This window comes from Vombatus ursinus, unplaced genomic scaffold, assembly GCF_900497805.2.
Source record: "Vombatus ursinus unplaced genomic scaffold, bare-nosed wombat genome assembly UNPS02014852.1, whole genome shotgun sequence".
In the NCBI taxonomy this organism is placed as follows: domain Eukaryota; kingdom Metazoa; phylum Chordata; class Mammalia; order Diprotodontia; family Vombatidae; genus Vombatus; species Vombatus ursinus.
Window position 1 is genome coordinate 1735594 of NW_020954630.1, and position 17538 is coordinate 1753131.

General features: G+C 46.0%; 1 protein-coding gene across 1 annotated transcript; it reads left to right on the plus strand.

Annotated features, from left to right (window-relative positions):
* The first annotated feature begins 11106 nt into the window (after positions 1-11106).
* CHPF2 (chondroitin polymerizing factor 2) lies at positions 11107-17535 on the plus strand. Its single transcript, XM_027840978.1, has 4 exons — positions 11107-13171; positions 13719-14283; positions 15048-15230; positions 16076-17535. Exons 1-4 carry the CDS (start codon positions 12909-12911, stop codon positions 17381-17383), a joined length of 2319 nt encoding a protein of 772 aa, XP_027696779.1. The 5' UTR covers positions 11107-12908; the 3' UTR covers positions 17384-17535.
* Positions 17536-17538: the final 3 nt, after the last annotated feature.

Here is a 17538-nt window from a genome sequence, read left to right on the forward strand (position 1 = left end):
CTGACTTTGCTGTTTCTGTCCTTGGACAAGCTATTCACCCAGTCTTCAGTCTTTAATCTTGGTGTGCTCTTTAATTTTTCCCTCTATATTTACTGAATTCTGTCATTCGACTTTCACTAAATCTGTCACATCCATTCTCTCTGTCCTGTTCCTGCTGCCACCATCCTGCTAAAAGTCCTGGCCATCCACCTAGATTATTGAAGCAGATTCCACCTCGACTCTACCCCATCCCATCCCTCCATCAACTTTTCATGCCACTAGAAAAAAATAATGATGTTACCCCATTCATGTATCTGGTCATGTCTTTCCTCTCTGCCCAAAACCCTTCAATGGCTAATTACCTGATGAGAAAAGTTCAAACTCGTTAGGCTAGCATTCAAGGCCCTCTATGTTGATAACCTACAGTCTTCTTACATTCACACCTTCCCCCTTCTCTTTCCTGCTCAGCTAAGTCCCTCTCCACCCCATCCAATAACACTGATCTTCGTGATATTCTTGGACCTATATACTCTACCTCTCCACTTTGGGCGTTTTAACTGGCTGTCCTCCATTCATGGAATTCTCTCCCTTCTCATCTCCATCTGGCTTTGTGTCCCAGCTATAAGCCTGCCTTCTAGAAGAAGCCTTTGCTGATCCCTCTTAATTCTATTGCCTTCCCTCTGTTGATTATCTCTAATTTGTCTGGCCTATAACTTGTTTGTACATAGTTGTTGGGGGTGTATGGAGTATTCACACCTCTGGTGTGAGGGCTTGAGGGGCCCTTTTCAAGACTGCTCATCCACCTTTGGTGTCCAAATTTGGAGTCCAATTCTCACCAGTGGCTCCAGGAAGCTATAGCATGTGCACGGGCCACACCTGGGTAAAACTATCCCAGTTGATGGGTTAAACCAGACTGAGAGTAACCAACAGGCCTTGGAACTGTTGGTGAGTTAGGGGAATAGCTGCCCAGGCCCATGAAGACTTCCTCCAGCAGAATGGACAGACGAGAACAATTTGTTCCAATGGCCACAATAGTGGCTGAAGTATATGCTGTGGAGCACTTAGAATTTAGTTGGATATCAAAGATGCCAAGGTCATCCACTGCATCCACCATGCCACAGCAGCCTCCTCACCCTGGAATTTTCCTTTGACCCTGACTTTCTCACACTGGAAGCATACTCTGCTTTGTGGCCCTTTCCTCTGACAGTTCCTCTTGAAACCTCTGTTTCAAGGAAAATGTCCAGGCCAGTAATATTTTCCTTCTTCTCAAGGATACCTTCTGCCTCCCCCTTCCTTTTTCAGTTTCTTTTGTGTTGCCTTCCCCTCCCCCTATTAGAATGTGAGCTTCTTGAGGGCAGGGACAGTCTTTCTTTCTGCTTATATCTGTATCTCCAGCACTTAGCACAGTACCTGGGATATAGTAAAGTACTTAACGAAAGCTTGTTGATTTGACTAGACTAGACTCTATCCAAAAGTGGAATTGGCTGCCTCTGGAGAGAGTGGGTTCCCACTCATTTGTAGTCTTCAAGCAAAGCCCAGATGTCCTTTTTTATGAATAAAGGTTGGAGATCTCTGAGGTCCCTTCCTACTCTGAGATGACTTCCATATTTCTACAAATGCTACCATCATTCTCCTTATCACCTCATTATCCAGTCATCTTTGATTAGCAAGATTATAGAAAGGGAGAATACTTACTTCTCTCTACCCATTTCCACTACTGCCATCCTAACTGACAAAGTAGCTAACTTCCTCATCACTTCCATGTTGGATTATTGCAATGACCTAATTGTTCTCACTGCCCCCAGTCTTTCTATCTTCTGTCCTGCATGCCACCAGAAGATCATTCTTTCTAAAATATATCATTTCCGGGGCAGCTAGGTGGCTCAGTGGATAGAGCACCGGCCCTGGATTCAGGAGGACCTGAGTTCAAATCCAGCTTCAGACACATAACACTTACTGTGTTATGTGTCTGTGTGACCTTGGGCAAATCACTTAACCCCATTGCCTAGCCAAAAAGATATATATATATCATTTCCCTCCTCAGAAACTTTAAATGGCTTTGTACTATTTACAGGATTAAAGCCCAAATCTTTGCCTCACAGAGTTGTGAGAATCAAGTGAAAAAGAAAATAAATGGTATGTCATCATTAAAGTTCCACATAAATGAGTTTTTATCATTAGCCTGGCATTTAGTCCTTCCAACATCCAGCCCAAATTAAGTTAAATAAGGCAAATATTTAGGCACTAATACTATTGTGGGTGCTGAGAACACAGACAAACAGTCTCTAACTTCAAGGAGCTCACATTCTATTGGACCTACTTTATCAAATTTATAGCCTTGCTCAAGTTCTTGATGACCCTAGGCCAGAGTGACCTCTCTATCTGAACTCCTATTCCTTTGGTCATTTGACAACCAGTTATTAAACTCTGGGCAGAATACTGGTGAAGAAGGAAAGACAGTTGAAGCATAGTCCCTAACTTCTTGAGCCTACAATCTAACAGAAAGGGTATGGCATATAAACCGATATGCATAGCTATGCTATTCCCAGATATCTATAATGCAAAATGGAAAACAATTAAGACCATAAGAGACCTACAAAATGCATGCAAAGACCAAGGAAGAAGTATTATCAATTCCTCTAGTACATTTGGTCTATTTTGCTCATTTGACCCTTGGCCTATGCCATTTATATTACTACTTATCTTTATGCCCTATTATTAAGTTTTTTCCCCTGTGCTGAGCACAATACCCTATACACAGAAGACATCCACTAAATGTTCTTCATTGATGATAGTGGTGTGAGCAGGTCATTATCTTCAATGATTTCCAAGGTGGGGACTATAACTTCATGAGGGGCTGTGGCATGAGCCCAAAGGGTATGTGATCAACAAATCAGAGCACTCTCCTCATGATAGAGAAAGTGTCTCTGATATAGCTATACCTCCCCCAAACTCATCATCTACCTGATACTCCTTCTTCTGTCCAAGCTCCCAACCTCCCCCATTCTGTGTTAGGCATCACCCTTCAGTTGTAACCTAATCAGGAAGTGGAGACCCACAGTAGAAGTTGTATCCCCGTCCTATGCCCAGCATAGCCACCCCTTGCCTTATGGATGACCTAATGGGTATTGCAAACATCCCTCAGAATGCAGCTCTGCATTTACAGGCAGTGACCAGTAAGTAAAAACCCCACAGCCTTCCTTTTGTTTTGGGTGGACCGGGGTAGTACAGAGGATGAGTAAGCATTGCTGCAATTTGCATTATCTCCCCCACCCAAAAAAACCCACCCCTCTTTCAAATCTGTCATTCTTTTCAGGTATCCAGGTTTGAAATCTTAGCTTCTCACTTTCACTCATTTACTCACCCAGTTGCCAAATCTTGTCAATTCTTTCTCAACAACATGTTCACCTATCCATTCACACAGCTACCACTCTTAACTAGAGTGTCTAACTAAGAGTGTCTGACTGATACTCCTTATGGTCACTTGGACTGTTAAATGGCCTCCTAATTGGTTTCACTTTCTCAAGCCTTTCTCCACTCTATTCTCACCTGCAGAAGTGATTTTCCAAAAGGTCAGGTCAAATGACACCATTCCCCTTTGCAATAAATTCCAATGCCTTCCTGTTGCCTCAAGAATCAAATATAAAATCCTCTATTTGGCATTTAAAACTCTTCAACATGATGCCACCCTATCTTTCCAGGCTTATTTTATATTATTCCCATTCTGGCACTTTATGTTTCAGCCAAACTGACCTTGCAGGCAGTTCCTCACATTCAAATGGAAACACAAGTAAACTATCCAAACATGAATAAGAAAAGAAGGTACTTTATTGGGCATGTGCAGACCCAATCAGATTGCTCAGCACATGCAACCCCTTCACCTTGAGATTGCTTCTGGTAAAGTACTGATGACTGTAAGGAAAGTGCCTTGGAGAACTAGGTGATATACATAGACATTCTGTAATTGGTTCTGTTAGCTAATCGCATGAAGGGAAGTGGAGGCATTTTGATTGGTTTCAGAGGCATGTAAAAATCTTATCAGCATCAAACTCTACTTTTTACCTCAATTGCTCTCAAGTGATCTTGGCTAATGTTGTCTAGTAAGAGACCATGCTGTAAGAGAAAGAAGCCTCAGGGTCTTTTCTAAGGCCCTGATGTGGTCCCTGAAAAATAAGCTTCAGTCTCTGGCTTATTTATAAAGAACATTTGTTCTTTTCCATTCTAAATGAAAGCACTTTAGCCACTTTGACCTTGTGAGTTTGAAAGCTATAGAGAGCTTTGCACTTGAAGTTCCAGAATCTAGGTTCTAGGTCGTCTTGCAGCAATTTATGCCGTGAGGAGCAAAGAGTAACCTTCTGGACTAGGGTCCAGAAGTCTGTCAGTGGCTGAGACAAGGACTTGTCCATCATTAATGTTGCCTTTGGATGTGAACTTAGTGGAACCAGTACTATGTAGGAATTGAGCTCAATTTTGAGTCAGTGGTGAAGGAAAGAGTGTCCCCCTGAGATGGTGGGGGAAATGTTTATACTTTGCTCTTGATGTATTTTAAAGTAAATATCCCTTTGAAAAAACTTCCCAATGTTAAGTGGTTAAATGGATTGGGGACAAACTGCTCACAAGTCCCTAACCATGAGAGCAACACAGCTAGTGGAAACTCAAGCCAATGATGGTAGAGAAAAGATACCCCTAGAACCCTTTGGGGTGCTGAGAAGGAGAAGTAGCCTGCCTGACTCCGAGAGAGGGCCAGAGTGTACACGCTACAGTATGTCATCATTCATGTGTCCTCCAGAGCCATCTGGGCCAGTGGCCAGATATTCATCCTGATGAATAGAGATGGCCCAGGATGCAGTGGGAGACCCTGGCCCTTTTAAAGACCCTGGTCTTTTCAGATTCTCACTTTGAGTGAGGCAAGGCCCATTTGGTGAATAGGCCTCTTTAATAAAAAAAAAAAAAAAATCAAACTGGGAGGGGAAGCCCCTCAGGGTTGCTGGCCAAAAAAGAAACAGTTACTTTTTATTATTATTTATTTACTCTGAGCTAGGAGGGCCCAAAAAATAATCATTAAGTGGTGGAGTGGAGAGGAGAGAGAGGAGGAGCTGAGTTATCCAACTGGAACTGACCAGCTGGGTCCCCATTCAGGCAGCTTGTACTATTCGTAGGTTATGTTTGTCCTTCATTCTTGAAGAGGACCATGACATCAGTTAGATGATGACATTACTTTCATCCTGTGTTATCTCCAGTAGCCCTGATGAATATCTGGCCACTGGACCCAGATGACTCTGGAGGAGAAAGTGAGGCTGGTGACCTTGTACAGCCCTCCCTCACTCAGAACAAAGTCAATTGCAAAGTCATGTCATCATCTCCCTGATGTCGTGGTCTTCTTCAAGAATGAAGGACAAACACAACAACAACCATTCATTTGACAGAATCATATAAAGAGGAATAGATTTAGAATTAAAGCTCTCTGCTGAGGTGACATCAGAGACAATTCTGCTCAAAGGTACAGAAGTGCAAATTCTTTCGTGGTCTGAAGAAGTCACTCGGTTGCAGACTTCTGACGAGACTGGGGTCTGATTTTGATTATCTCACCCAAGCATATTTGTAGGTGCCAGTTTGGTTTCTGTACTTGTGACTCTGAGCAGTGACTTCTTAACTAGACCCTGTCCCCATTGCCTGCAGACCTCTGTCTCCCTTTGCTGACCTGGATTGAAAAAATGACTCACTGTGATTTTTCACTGGATTTCCCAATCAGGTCTGGTGCCCTTTTTAGGTGGCTGTTGTTGTCTATGGGAGGAGAGCTGGGCTGTACTGCTTTTTCCTACTTTTCCATCTGTGCTGATCTCTTCTTTATATAATTCTAAATATAAACATATATAATGTATATGTACATGTGTATGTATGTATAGTGGCTACATGCTCAAAAGTTTAAGAGTCCATTACATTAGATTATAAGCTATTTAAAGATAGACTTAAACTTCTTGGCATCTTTTACTCTGCCTTATAGTAGGTTCAGGAGCAATTTAATAAGCTCACGTTTACATAGCACCTTAAGGTTGATAAAGTACTTTCCACATACCAATCCTATGAGGAAAGCAGTATAAAGATTTTTCTGGCCATTTTACAGACAAGGAAACTGAATTGTATAGAGTTTTAAAGTAGCAGTACCTATTGTCACACAGTAAACAATAGAGCTGGGACTCAAAGTCCAGATCAGCTTTTAAGGGAAGTACTTTTACTAGTATACCATGGTTACTTCTTGTTGGATATTTGTTGGAGGAGTGATTGATAGTTATTATTTCACAAACTCACTCAAACTCATGTCCTTGTGTAATCAAGGAAGAGCCAACAAGGACCCAGTCCTTAAAGCACATGCTTGGATATGAAGGGAGGTTTAGTAAACCTGCTTCTAAAAATTTATGTTGGAAGAGCCCTTCCTTCCCCCTCTTCAGAACAGGCACAGGCAGGGGTGTTTTGGAGACAGCTATAACACATCGGTACCAGTGTGAGAATTTATACCCTGGAAAGAGGCAAATGACTTGGGACTTGATTTATTGATTGTCATGTTACTAATTCAGAATTAACTGAAAAGTGTGTTGCACATACATTATTTTTTTCAGAAAACCAATTATTAAACATTTCCCAGAAAATCTACAAGTCTTCTCTTCATTCTGTCAGCTTACTTCCTGGTTATGAAAGATGTTTAATTAGTTGTTAAGTTGGAAATGAGTACATATACACAAGGTTCAAACAGATGAACTCTATTTCTTCACTGGTGGCAATTAAGGCCAGAACTGTCATGGGCCTCTGCATGAGGGGGAAAACAGTATCAGTGACCTGCTGTCTTTGTCTCATCTTGCTGTGGGTGCTATGTGGCCATAAACACATGGCAACTCTTTTCCTTTGCTTCTTTGTATGAATCTTCCTTGATCTTAGGTGAATTTGTATTGGAAACAACATAGCAGGTTACAACTTTGTGAGCTTTAAAAGGTTAGAAAAGCCACTAGAAGGCCTAGCAAAGAAGCAAGGTAACTATCTGTCAGTAGCTGTAGTAGCCAAGTCAAGTGAAGAGATCTCAAAGTAACCAAGCAACAGTGCTGATTTAGCCAAAACACTGTTTTCCGCAAGCAAGGGGGCAACTCATTCAAATGCTGCATCTAGAAATGAACTTATTGGGGATTCCATGAAGAGCTAAAAGGAATCCTAGTGCCAGGAAGCACCGCTCCCTCCTTGGAGGGAGGAATATTTTGTAGCAACTTTACTTAAGGTTCTCAGGGACCCTCGGTAAAAGTGAATTGATATTAACTGGTCAGTTGGCTTTGAGGGAACATACTAGATCGGGGGGCTCATGAGTAATAGTACTAGGGAAAACCCACCAGCCCTTCAGGGTTAGAACTATAAGAGGAGAAGTTGTCTGACTCATACTATGAGGATCCAACATGCTGGTCCAAGTATAGGTTGGGACAATGAGCTTAGGGCTTGTGTTATACTTATAAACCCAGTACTGAAATAACTACTGCCCCACACCACCACCACCACCCCATTATAATACATTATAATAATACATTATAAAAGTACATTACAAAATGGATGATACATTATAAATACATTATAAAAAGGGATACTAGAGATCAGGAAGGCTAGGAATTGTGTTAAGTGGCCAAACAACGAAAGATCGTCAGATCCCACTTTTTCATAATGAGAGCAAAATTTCAGAAAGTTACATCGTTTGAGAGATTAGATGACAATAAAAATACAGTAGAAGGAGCTGATGTCTCTGTGATTGAAAACACTATGCCTTTGGTTTTTGATGAGACAGAAACCTACCCTGCCAAGAATGAACATAATTGTAAAGTTATTCATTCAAATGCAAACTGTAATCAAATAATCTTGAAGCAACACTTTTTCACTTTTTTTTTTAAAGGAAATTGGGGTTGTGACTTGCCCAGGGTCACACAGCTAGTAAGTGTCAAGTGTTTGGTCTGAGGCTGGATTTGAACTCAGGTCCTCCTGACTTCAGGGCCGGTGCTCTATACCCACCTAACTGCCTGCTGTAATCAAATAATCTTGAGAACGTTGAGGGTTATGCCATCAGTTAGACTTGTGAGACTGCCTGTCAGTCAATTCCTTCCTCCAAACTTTTTAAATGAAAGGAATTCCAAAAATATGGAAACTTTAAATTCAGTATTGTGAATAACTTGGTACAGAGGACAGTTATGCCTAAGACAAGGCAGGTAGAAAGAAGTAGTTCTATTGGCTTTTGCTAAGAAAGTCCAAGACCCATATGTGGAGTTAGCCCTCAGTCATCACCAAGGGAAAATGAGCGGTCTTATGGTATGGTAGACAAGGCATTAAATTTAGATGCAGATAACTTAGGCCCTCTTCCATCAAAGCATTTCTCATGTGTTTATCAAGATTATACGAGATCTCTCGAAAAATATAACAGATAGCTTTGTTCTACAACCCACCATTCATTAATACCAAGATCCAGCACAGAGTCCAAATTGAGGAGGTGTTTCCTATAGATGTTAATGTCCTCTAGATTCTCCTGGTTTTTTGATAATCTTATGATGATAGCACCAAGCCCCAGAAAATTACAGGGGTTCCTAGTTGAGATCCACAAACATTCTAAAGAGTTTGGCTTAATTATCCAGTTAGGAAAAACCAAACAGGTAAAAGAATCACCATTATCCAGACTATGATATACAATTGAAAGGCAGCCTGTAGAGCCCACCCATTAGTATCTATCTTAAACTAGGACTGCAAATGGACAATGAATTCCATACAGAATTGAATGGGAGAAGAGCAGGCCTGATTGCCTTTGGAAAACTGTGTAGTTCTTTTCATGACTAGAAATTTCTCCCTGAAATAGACATTCATTTAAAAAATACCAATATTCATCCAGTGACTTGAAATGTGTGACATTAAAATCTCTGAAGAAATAAAAATGAATATTGCTCAGAGTTCAATGGAGAGAGATAAATAATGGGTATGAGTAGGCTACAACTATACAATTATAGAGAATTAAAAGAAGCGAGAGTAATGATGCCATCAAAGAAATGTATGGATGAAAAAGAAGGTGGACTGTTTGCATGCTTAGAGCAAGGAACCAATGACCAACCCAAGTGCTCTATTGATGAAGTCAAGAAAAAATGAGTAAAGCTCTCAGAATGCTTCTGAAGTGAATTCATGGGAGATGTGTACAAAAGTCCATGACAGACAGGCAGGGTTGGGTGCAATTATTATAGCTGGAAGGACTATGTGCCAGGCACTGTGATCCTGTCCTAAGTTTACATTCAATTAGTGAAGACAACATGTACATATACAAGTTATATAAAAAAAAATACAAAGTAATCTTGAGTGGAAGGCACTAGCATCTGGGGAGTAAGGAAAGGGCTTCATCCTCATGTAGAAGGTACATGAGCTTGAGGTGAGTTTTGAAGGAAACAAAGGATTTAAAAAGGCAGAGGTGAGGAAGGAGTGCATTTCCAATACAGGGGACAGCCTGTATAAAGGTATGGAGGAAGAAGATGGAGATGAGCAAAGGGACAAGGGAAAAGGAGAGAAGAGCAGAGGGTGGAAGATGGAGGGTAGGTGAAACAAATAGTGGTGGGAAAAATAAGAAGGAATGGAAGAGGAGAGAAGAAAAGGAAAGGAGGAAGAAAGAGTGGAAAGGAGATAGGATATATAAAAGAAGTTGTTTTAAGGCTGGAGAAAGGAATGGGCATGGATTGTGTCTTTTATATTTGCATACCAGGCCTTTAGAACAGTACTTGGCACATTTGCTGTTGTTCAGTCATGTCCAACTCTTTGTGAGCCCTTGGACAATACTGTCCATGCCAATACTGTCCATGGGTTTTCTTGGCAAAGATACTGGAGTGGTTTGCCATTTCCTTCTCCAGTAGAGAAACAGAGGTTAAGTGACTTGCCCAGTAAGTGTCTGAGGTCATATTTGAGCTCAGGTCCTCCTGATTCCAGACCCAGCTATTCTATCCTCTGACCCACCTAGCTGCCTCTACTTTTGTACATAGTAGGTGTTTAGTACATTTTGTTGAATTGAACTGAAAAATTGAATTTAAATTATGGAAAGAGAAGAAGAAAGGAATTAGGGGAGTAATTGGGAGGGGAAAGGAAAACAGAAGGGGAACCCCAGGAAGGAGAAGAAGGAGAAAGAGGCAAAGGTACAGTGACCGTGTCCAGGCCACTTTAGGCCTTCAGAAAGTCTACGCTCTCTTCGAGTTTAGGACGTCCTCGTGGAGCTGCTCTGTCCCCGCCAGGGTGCGCTGTCCCGAGCTGTTCGGGACTTCACTGGGCTTCGTGATACAGGTTGCGCTGCGGCCCAAGCGCTCTGATGATCTGGCCTGTCCTGCAGTCCCCTAGTGGCCATGCTGGGCCAGCCCGGCAGCTCAGTCCTGCCCTGTCCTCTTGGAGTGGCACTGTCCCCATAGCTGGAGAGGAGCTGTCTTCACCACGCTTCGATGTCCTCGCTGACCTCTGTTGTCTCAGTGGAGCGGTTCTTTTCCCATGGGGCTGCGCTGTCCTCGAAGATGCTCTGCCCTCGAGGATGCTCTGTCCTCAAGGGGCTGAGCTGTCATCCGGAGGTGTTCTGTCCCTACGGAGATACTCAGTCCCCATTGTCCTCCCTGGGCTGCTCTGTTCTCGAGTGGCTGCTCTGTCCTCAAGGGGCTGAGCTGTCATCAGAAGGTGCTCTGTCCCCAGTAGGATGGATACTCTGTCCTTGCTGTCCTCAAAGAGTCCCACGGGGCTGCTCTGCCCTCGAGGATGCTCTGTCCTCAAGGGATGAGCTGTCATCCAGAGGTGCTCAGTCCCCAGTGGGATACTCTGTCCCCATTGTCCTCGAGGACAGCCCCGCGGGACTGCTCTGTTCTCAAGGGGTTGAGCTTTTCCGGAGGTGCTGTCCCCGCTGAATTACCAAGCTCTTCTCTCTGCGATGTGCTGATCCCGACGGTCCCGCAGGTGGGCGCTGTTCTTTCTGGGTTGCACTGGCGCAGCTTGGCCTCGCTGTCCTGTGTGGGCATGCGTACTGGGGCCTAGAGAGAGCCATAGAGAAGGCTGGCGGCCCAGAGTTAGCCGCCGGATGCGGTCACCATAGTGACCGGGGAAGCGGAAGAGGAAGGAGCGGGCCCAGGGGGCTGTGAGGTGGCAGCGGCCGCAGTAGCGGAGCCGGCAAGTCTCTGGAACTTGGAGTCTGGTTCGTTCGTGTCTTGCGGCCGGGATTCGGGCTTTGTCATCCTCTAGAACAGCGTCAGGTCCTCTCCATTCCTTGCTCGGGATCTCCTTTCTCTGGGGTGTGTGGAAATTAAGCTGCTCCCTCCCCTCTCCGCTTACCCCCCACACCTCGCACCCGTCCCGGTCCCCAACAAGTCCGTGGCCGAGCTCTCCCTGGGTCGGTGGGGTTGGAGTCCAACCCGCTTCGCTTCGGACTCCCTGGGAGGAGGCTCGCTGTCTTCCCCGAAGCTTCTGCTCAACCCTAAGACCCTCCTTGTCAGGATCCCCCCTCTTTTCGCTTTCTCTCCTCCCCCTTCTAAAAAGAAAAACGGAAAAAAAGGAAATAACTCAGCAAACTGGGCTTGTTTTGCTGCTTCCCCTGCGCTCTCTGAAAGAACAGGTTTTCAGCTCTAACTCCGGACAAACCCAGACTCGTCTTTGTCTCCTCTGTGCAGACTTAGTATTTATCCCTGGCTTCTGGGAGGTAGAACTACGTTTTCCTTACTTTTGATGTAGGTACATCTAAAGTTAGCTGAGCTAGGCTTCCCCTTGCAGGGAGATTTAGCAGCCCCTTCACCTTCTTTGGTTTCTTTGGTGTTTTGAATCTTTTTTGGATTCTTTGGTCTAGAGCTGTTCCAACCCTCTCATTTTACAGATGAGGAAAGTGAGGCCCAGGGAGATGAAGTGACTCGTCTAAAATCACATCTCTATTAAGTAGCAAAATCTCTATAGGTAGACCAGATAAAGGAGCAAGAACTCATGCAGCAAAGACTCCTGGAACCTGGCTCTTCCATTTCCCTCAAAAAACGGTCCAGGCAGAACTGTTCTTTGCAGCTTGCCTTAAGGTAAGCCAGATTCCAAGGAAATGCCATCTGCCACTGGGCTCTTTTGAGACAGTATGGGTGCTCAGTCAGCAAGCTTGCCTACTTCACTCAGGTACCTCTTCTCAGATGCAGAATATTAGCAGGTCTTGGTCACTTTTGATTTGTGGACTTCCCTAAGCGACCCTTTCCCCACATCACTAAAGGGAAGGCCAGGAGAGCCAGACACTCTTTCTTGTATTATCTTGAGCAGATAGGCCAAGTGAGAATTCTAGGGTATGGCTGATCTAGAACCTGGAACTCTGGAGGACAGGCAGATCTGGATTGAGACTGAGCTTAGTTACTGTGGTTGGTGGCTCTTGGTTTGAGGTGCCATGAATCTCTCCTCTTATCCTTCTTTCATCTCTTCTTATAGCCACCACTTGCACTACGTCTAGTGCAAGTCACTCCTTCCTTGTATCAGGAACAGGAGTCTAGTCCTTATGTTTGGTTTTCTCATCTTTCACCAAAAGACCAAACTGTGATCGCAGCTGTGGAATCTTGTTAGACTAATTGCAGGCCTAATTGCTTCCTGTTCAAGAGTTAGATTTTTCTGCTCTAACAGCTGGGGAGTAAGAGGGGGCTAAAAAATAAAGGCCAGGCTAGGGCTCAAGGGAAGCCCCTGGGTCCTGATTTTGTCTTGAACTTCCCTGGGAAATGCTAGATCCTGGAAGCACACCTACTCTGCTGTGCTATACACCACATTGACTCCAGGTTCCTTACTTAAAGCTTTCCGTGTAGCATTGCCCCAGGCTATCTAACACATAAGGCACTTAGCCTAGTTGATCCTTGAGGCTGTGCCCCTTGTTGGGGGAAGGCATCGCTGCCACAGGACACACCACCATGCGACTGAGCTCCCTTCTGGCTTTGCTGCGACCAGCACTCCCCCTCCTCCTAGGACTGTCGTTGGGGTGCAGTTTGAGCCTCTTACGGGTCTCCTGGATCCAGGGGGAGGGTGATGACCCCTGTGTGGAGGCTTTGGGGGAACTTGGGGGGTCACGGAAGCTAGATTCAAGGACCCAGCTTGGCCAGAGTGATGAAGACTTCAAGCCCCGGATTGTTCCATACTACAGGGATCCCAATAAGCCATACAAGAAGGTGCTCAGGTGAGAGTTGTGCTCTGTATAGTCCTTGAGATACAGGACCCCTACCTTGGCTTTATAAGAGGTCAAATTTGTAAGCTCTGTGAAGGCAAGAGGGACATCTAATTCATGTTCAGTAATCCCATAAAAACACTTACAGTGCCAGATATTCAGGAATACTTTTTTTTGGCCCAGACCTATGATTTCATCAGTGTAAGGAATTCCCAATATGAAAACTTCCTCTGGTGAAGCAGATCAGCAACGTGTTAAATGACAGTCTTTGAGAGTTGCCTGGGACATTGAGAAGTTAACTGATTGACCCATGGTCACTTTGCTTGATTTGTACGGTACAAGACTTACACCTGTCTTCCTGACTTCAAGGCCAGTGCTGCCTGTTAAGCCAGGGTGCCTCTCTAATCAGTGAGTGAGTTGAGTGTCAGTAGAGATGGTCGCTGCTTCCTTCTTTCCTAGCCTAATCTAAAGGTAGCATAATCTGAAGGGCAAACTGTATGTCAGAAGGGTTCTGGAGAGTTGGGAAGTTGGTCCTTTGACTTCGGTGGTCTCTCTACAGGACACGGTATATCCAGACGGAACTGGGCTCTCGTGAACGGCTGCTCGTGGCTGTCCTGACCTCCCGGGCCACACTGTCCACACTAGCAGTGGCTGTGAACCGCACTGTGGCCCACTACTTTCCTCGGCTACTGTATTTCACAGGGCAGCGAGGTGCCAGAGCACCAGCTGGGATGCAAGTGGTATCCCATGGAGATGAGCGCCCAGCCTGGCTCATGTCAGAGACCCTGCGCCACCTTCACACTCACTTTGGCGCTGACTACGACTGGTTCTTCGTAATGCAGGATGACACCTATGTCCAAGCCCCCCGCCTGGCCGCACTTGCTGGCCACCTTAGTATCAACCAGGACCTGTACTTGGGTCGGGCCGAAGAGTTCATTGGTGCAGGGGAGCAGGCCCGGTACTGTCATGGTGGTTTCGGCTACCTGCTGTCTAGGAGCCTCCTGCTCCGGCTGAGGCCCCACCTGGATGGCTGCCGTGGAGACATCCTCAGTGCCCGTCCTGATGAGTGGCTTGGGCGCTGCCTGATCGATTCCCTGGGCATTGGCTGTGTCTCTCAGCACCAGGTACTGCCCTCCCATGACCTCCAACTCCAGGAGGCTCATCAGAGTCTCCTGAGTGGTCCTGGAGTCTGACTCAGTTGATCTCTGTAGAAGCTGCTGCCAATGCAACCTTTAGCTTAGTAGCTACTTGCATTTTCAGCAAAAGCCATTCTTGCCTCCTGTCTGTATTTGCATCAATCTGCACCTTCCCTGCAATAGTCATAAAACTTCAGAGACACCAAAATTATTAGCTGGGGACACTTGACCAATAGAGACAGGAACAATATTGAACAGATGGGAATTTACTAGACATGGCCTTTACCACAGAGAAGAACCATCTTTTCACCTTAATGAACACATCTGTTTTTCTCCCAGAGAGAGAGTGAGAGCTACTATTACACATTCAACTCTCTCCTGGAGAGAAAGGGCCCGTTCCTGGATATGTTCCACCCTTCCAGTCCAGAAAGATGGGGCTATTCCCTGGAGAAATAGGAGGCCCATTTAAGGGAATAGTGTATTCTTAGCTGCTGATCCCTCCTTTTGGAGATCAGAACAGTGGGACTCAGAAGTGAAGTTGAGGTGTAAACTGGAGTGAATTTACAGTCCCTTTCCCCCACCTCCTTTAGAGCACTGGGGATGCGTAATCCAGCAGGGAAAAGGGAGGTTCTTGGGCAAGAGACTCTTAAGGGGCAGTGGGCAAGTCTGCCCCCATATTGGGGGGATTAGAATGCAGTGGGCATGTATGTAAGTTGGGTGAAGGGGACGTTGTCTTTCCTCTGTCCCTCTAGGGGCAGCAGTATCGATCTTTTGAGCTGGCCAAGAACAGGGATCCCGAGAAGGAGGGAAGCTCAGCATTCCTGAGTGCTTTTGCCGTGCACCCCGTCTCTGATGGGACGCTCATGTATCGGCTACACAAGCGCTTCAGTGCCCTGGAGCTGGATCGGGCCTATGGTGAGATAGAGCAGCTGCAGGTGAGTCAGAAAATTGGGGACAGTTTACAAGGTGATGGCTTTTGTCACAGGTAGATGAGAGATAAAGGAATTGAAATGGGTTTACAGTGAGAAAGCATCCAGATGAGCTGGAGCCGTGGACTAGACCAGAATGGAAAAGAAGGTGGTGACCAGATCTGATTTTTGACCATCTTCAGGGAAGAGGATTTTGACTCATGTCTAAGATGACCAGAGGGAGAAAGCTGCTGGGTGAGCCCACGGGCTGTTTAAGTGTCTGAGGATATGTGAGTGAGGAGTAAAAGAGGTTACAAGCAAACTCTCAGGGAGATTTGGATATAGGAATATTGTGTGTACTGGCAATTTCTCTTTATTCAGAAGAGAAGCTTTTGTTCCTGTTCCCGGGGACTTGCGACCTCCAGAGATGTCCAGATGTAGTAGGTTAATGTACAGCTGGGGAGTGGGGGGTGGAAACCATATAAAGACTAATGTAGACAAAGCAGGGGCAAGAACAGGGCCTGGCTGCAACAGGGATGTGCTGTTGGGTTTGGGAATGATGGAGAAAAGGTTGTTACAATTTATATTTCTCTAGTGCTCTTAATTTTTGTTCAAAACACATCATTTCTATTATCGGACTCTCGAAACAACTCTGTGAAGTAGATAGGGCTAGTCTTATTATCTCCATTTTACAAATGGAGGAAAAAGGTTTCATGATTTGCCTAAGTTCCTGTGGCTAATGAATGGCAGGGCCAGACTTGAAACTCAGGGATTCCAACTCTTAATGCGAAAGGTGAATTTGCACTTAGAAAGCCCTAGCTATGTGAGGCCTCGTGTGAGGCTTTGACGGGTTATGCTCTCTCTTTCTCTAGGCACAGATCCGAAACCTGACAGCACTGACCCCGGAGGGTGAAGCAGGGTTGAGCTGGCCAGTGGGGCTCCCTGCCCCTTTCACTCCACGCTCCCGTTTTGAGGTGCTGGGTTGGGATTACTTCACAGAGCAGCACATCTTCTCCTGTGCAGATGGGGCCCCCAAATGCCCACTCCGGGGGGCCAGCAGGGCAGATGTGGGTGATGCTGTGGAGACTGCTCTGGAGCAGTTGAATAGGCGCTACCAGCCCCGCCTACGCTTCCGAAAACAGCGGCTCCTCAACGGTTACCGCCGCTTTGACCCAGCACGGGGCATGGAGTATACGCTGGACCTCCTTTTGGAGGCTGTGACCCAACGTGGGCACCGTCGAGCCCTAGCACGAAGAGTCAGTTTACTTCGGCCACTGAGCAGAGTGGAAATCCTACCTATGCCTTATGTCACTGAGGCCACGAGGGTACAGCTGGTGCTTCCCCTTCTGCCTACAGAAGCTGCTGCTGCCCCTGCCTTCCTAGAGGCCTTTGCAGCTGGTGTCCTAGAGCCAAGGGAGCATGCTTTACTGACCCTGCTGCTGGTCTATGGGCCACAGGAGGGTGGTCGAGGGGCCCCAGACCCCTTCGCAGGGGTGAAGGCAGCAGCAGCAGAGCTGGAGCGCAGACACCCTGGGACACGACTGGCCTGGCTTGCTGTGCGAGCTGAGGCACCCTCCCAGGTCCGGCTCATGGATGTAGTCTCAAAAAAACACCCAGTAGATACACTCTTCTTCCTAACTACTGTCTGGACAAGGCCTGGGCCTGATGTTCTCAACCGCTGCCGCATGAATGCCATCTCGGGCTGGCAGGCTTTCTTCCCTGTCCACTTCCAGGAGTTCAACCCTGCTCTGGCCCCAGTGAAATCACCCCCGGGGCCTCCCGGGGCTGGCCCTGATCCACCCTCCCCTGCTGGTCCTGATCAACCTCGGGGGGCCTCAGCTGGAGGCCGATTTGACCGGCAGGCCTCTTCGGAGGGGTGCTTCTACAATGCTGACTACTTAGCAGCTCGAGCCCGGCTGGCCGGGGAACTGGCTGGACAGGAAGAAGAGGAAGCCCTTGAGGGACTAGAGGTGCTAGATGTTTTTCTACGCTTCTCAGGACTGCACCTTTTTCGTGCAGTTGAGCCAGGCCTGGTGCAGAGGTTTTCACTTCGGGACTGCAGCCCGAGGCTTAGTGAGGAACTGTACCATCGCTGTAGGCTCAGCAATCTGGAGGGATTGGGTAGCCGGGCTCAACTTGCTATGGCACTTTTTGAACAAGAGCAGGCCAACAGTACCTAATCCACTTCTCTGTACGCTGGTACTTCCTTATCCCTTCCCTTTTGCTGTTTTTGCCCCAGGAAGGGCAAAGCAAGATGGTCTGAGACAGATGGAGAAATTGTTACTGTATTTTTTTTAAATGAGAAATATTATTAAAAGTTTGTTCTACCAAATTA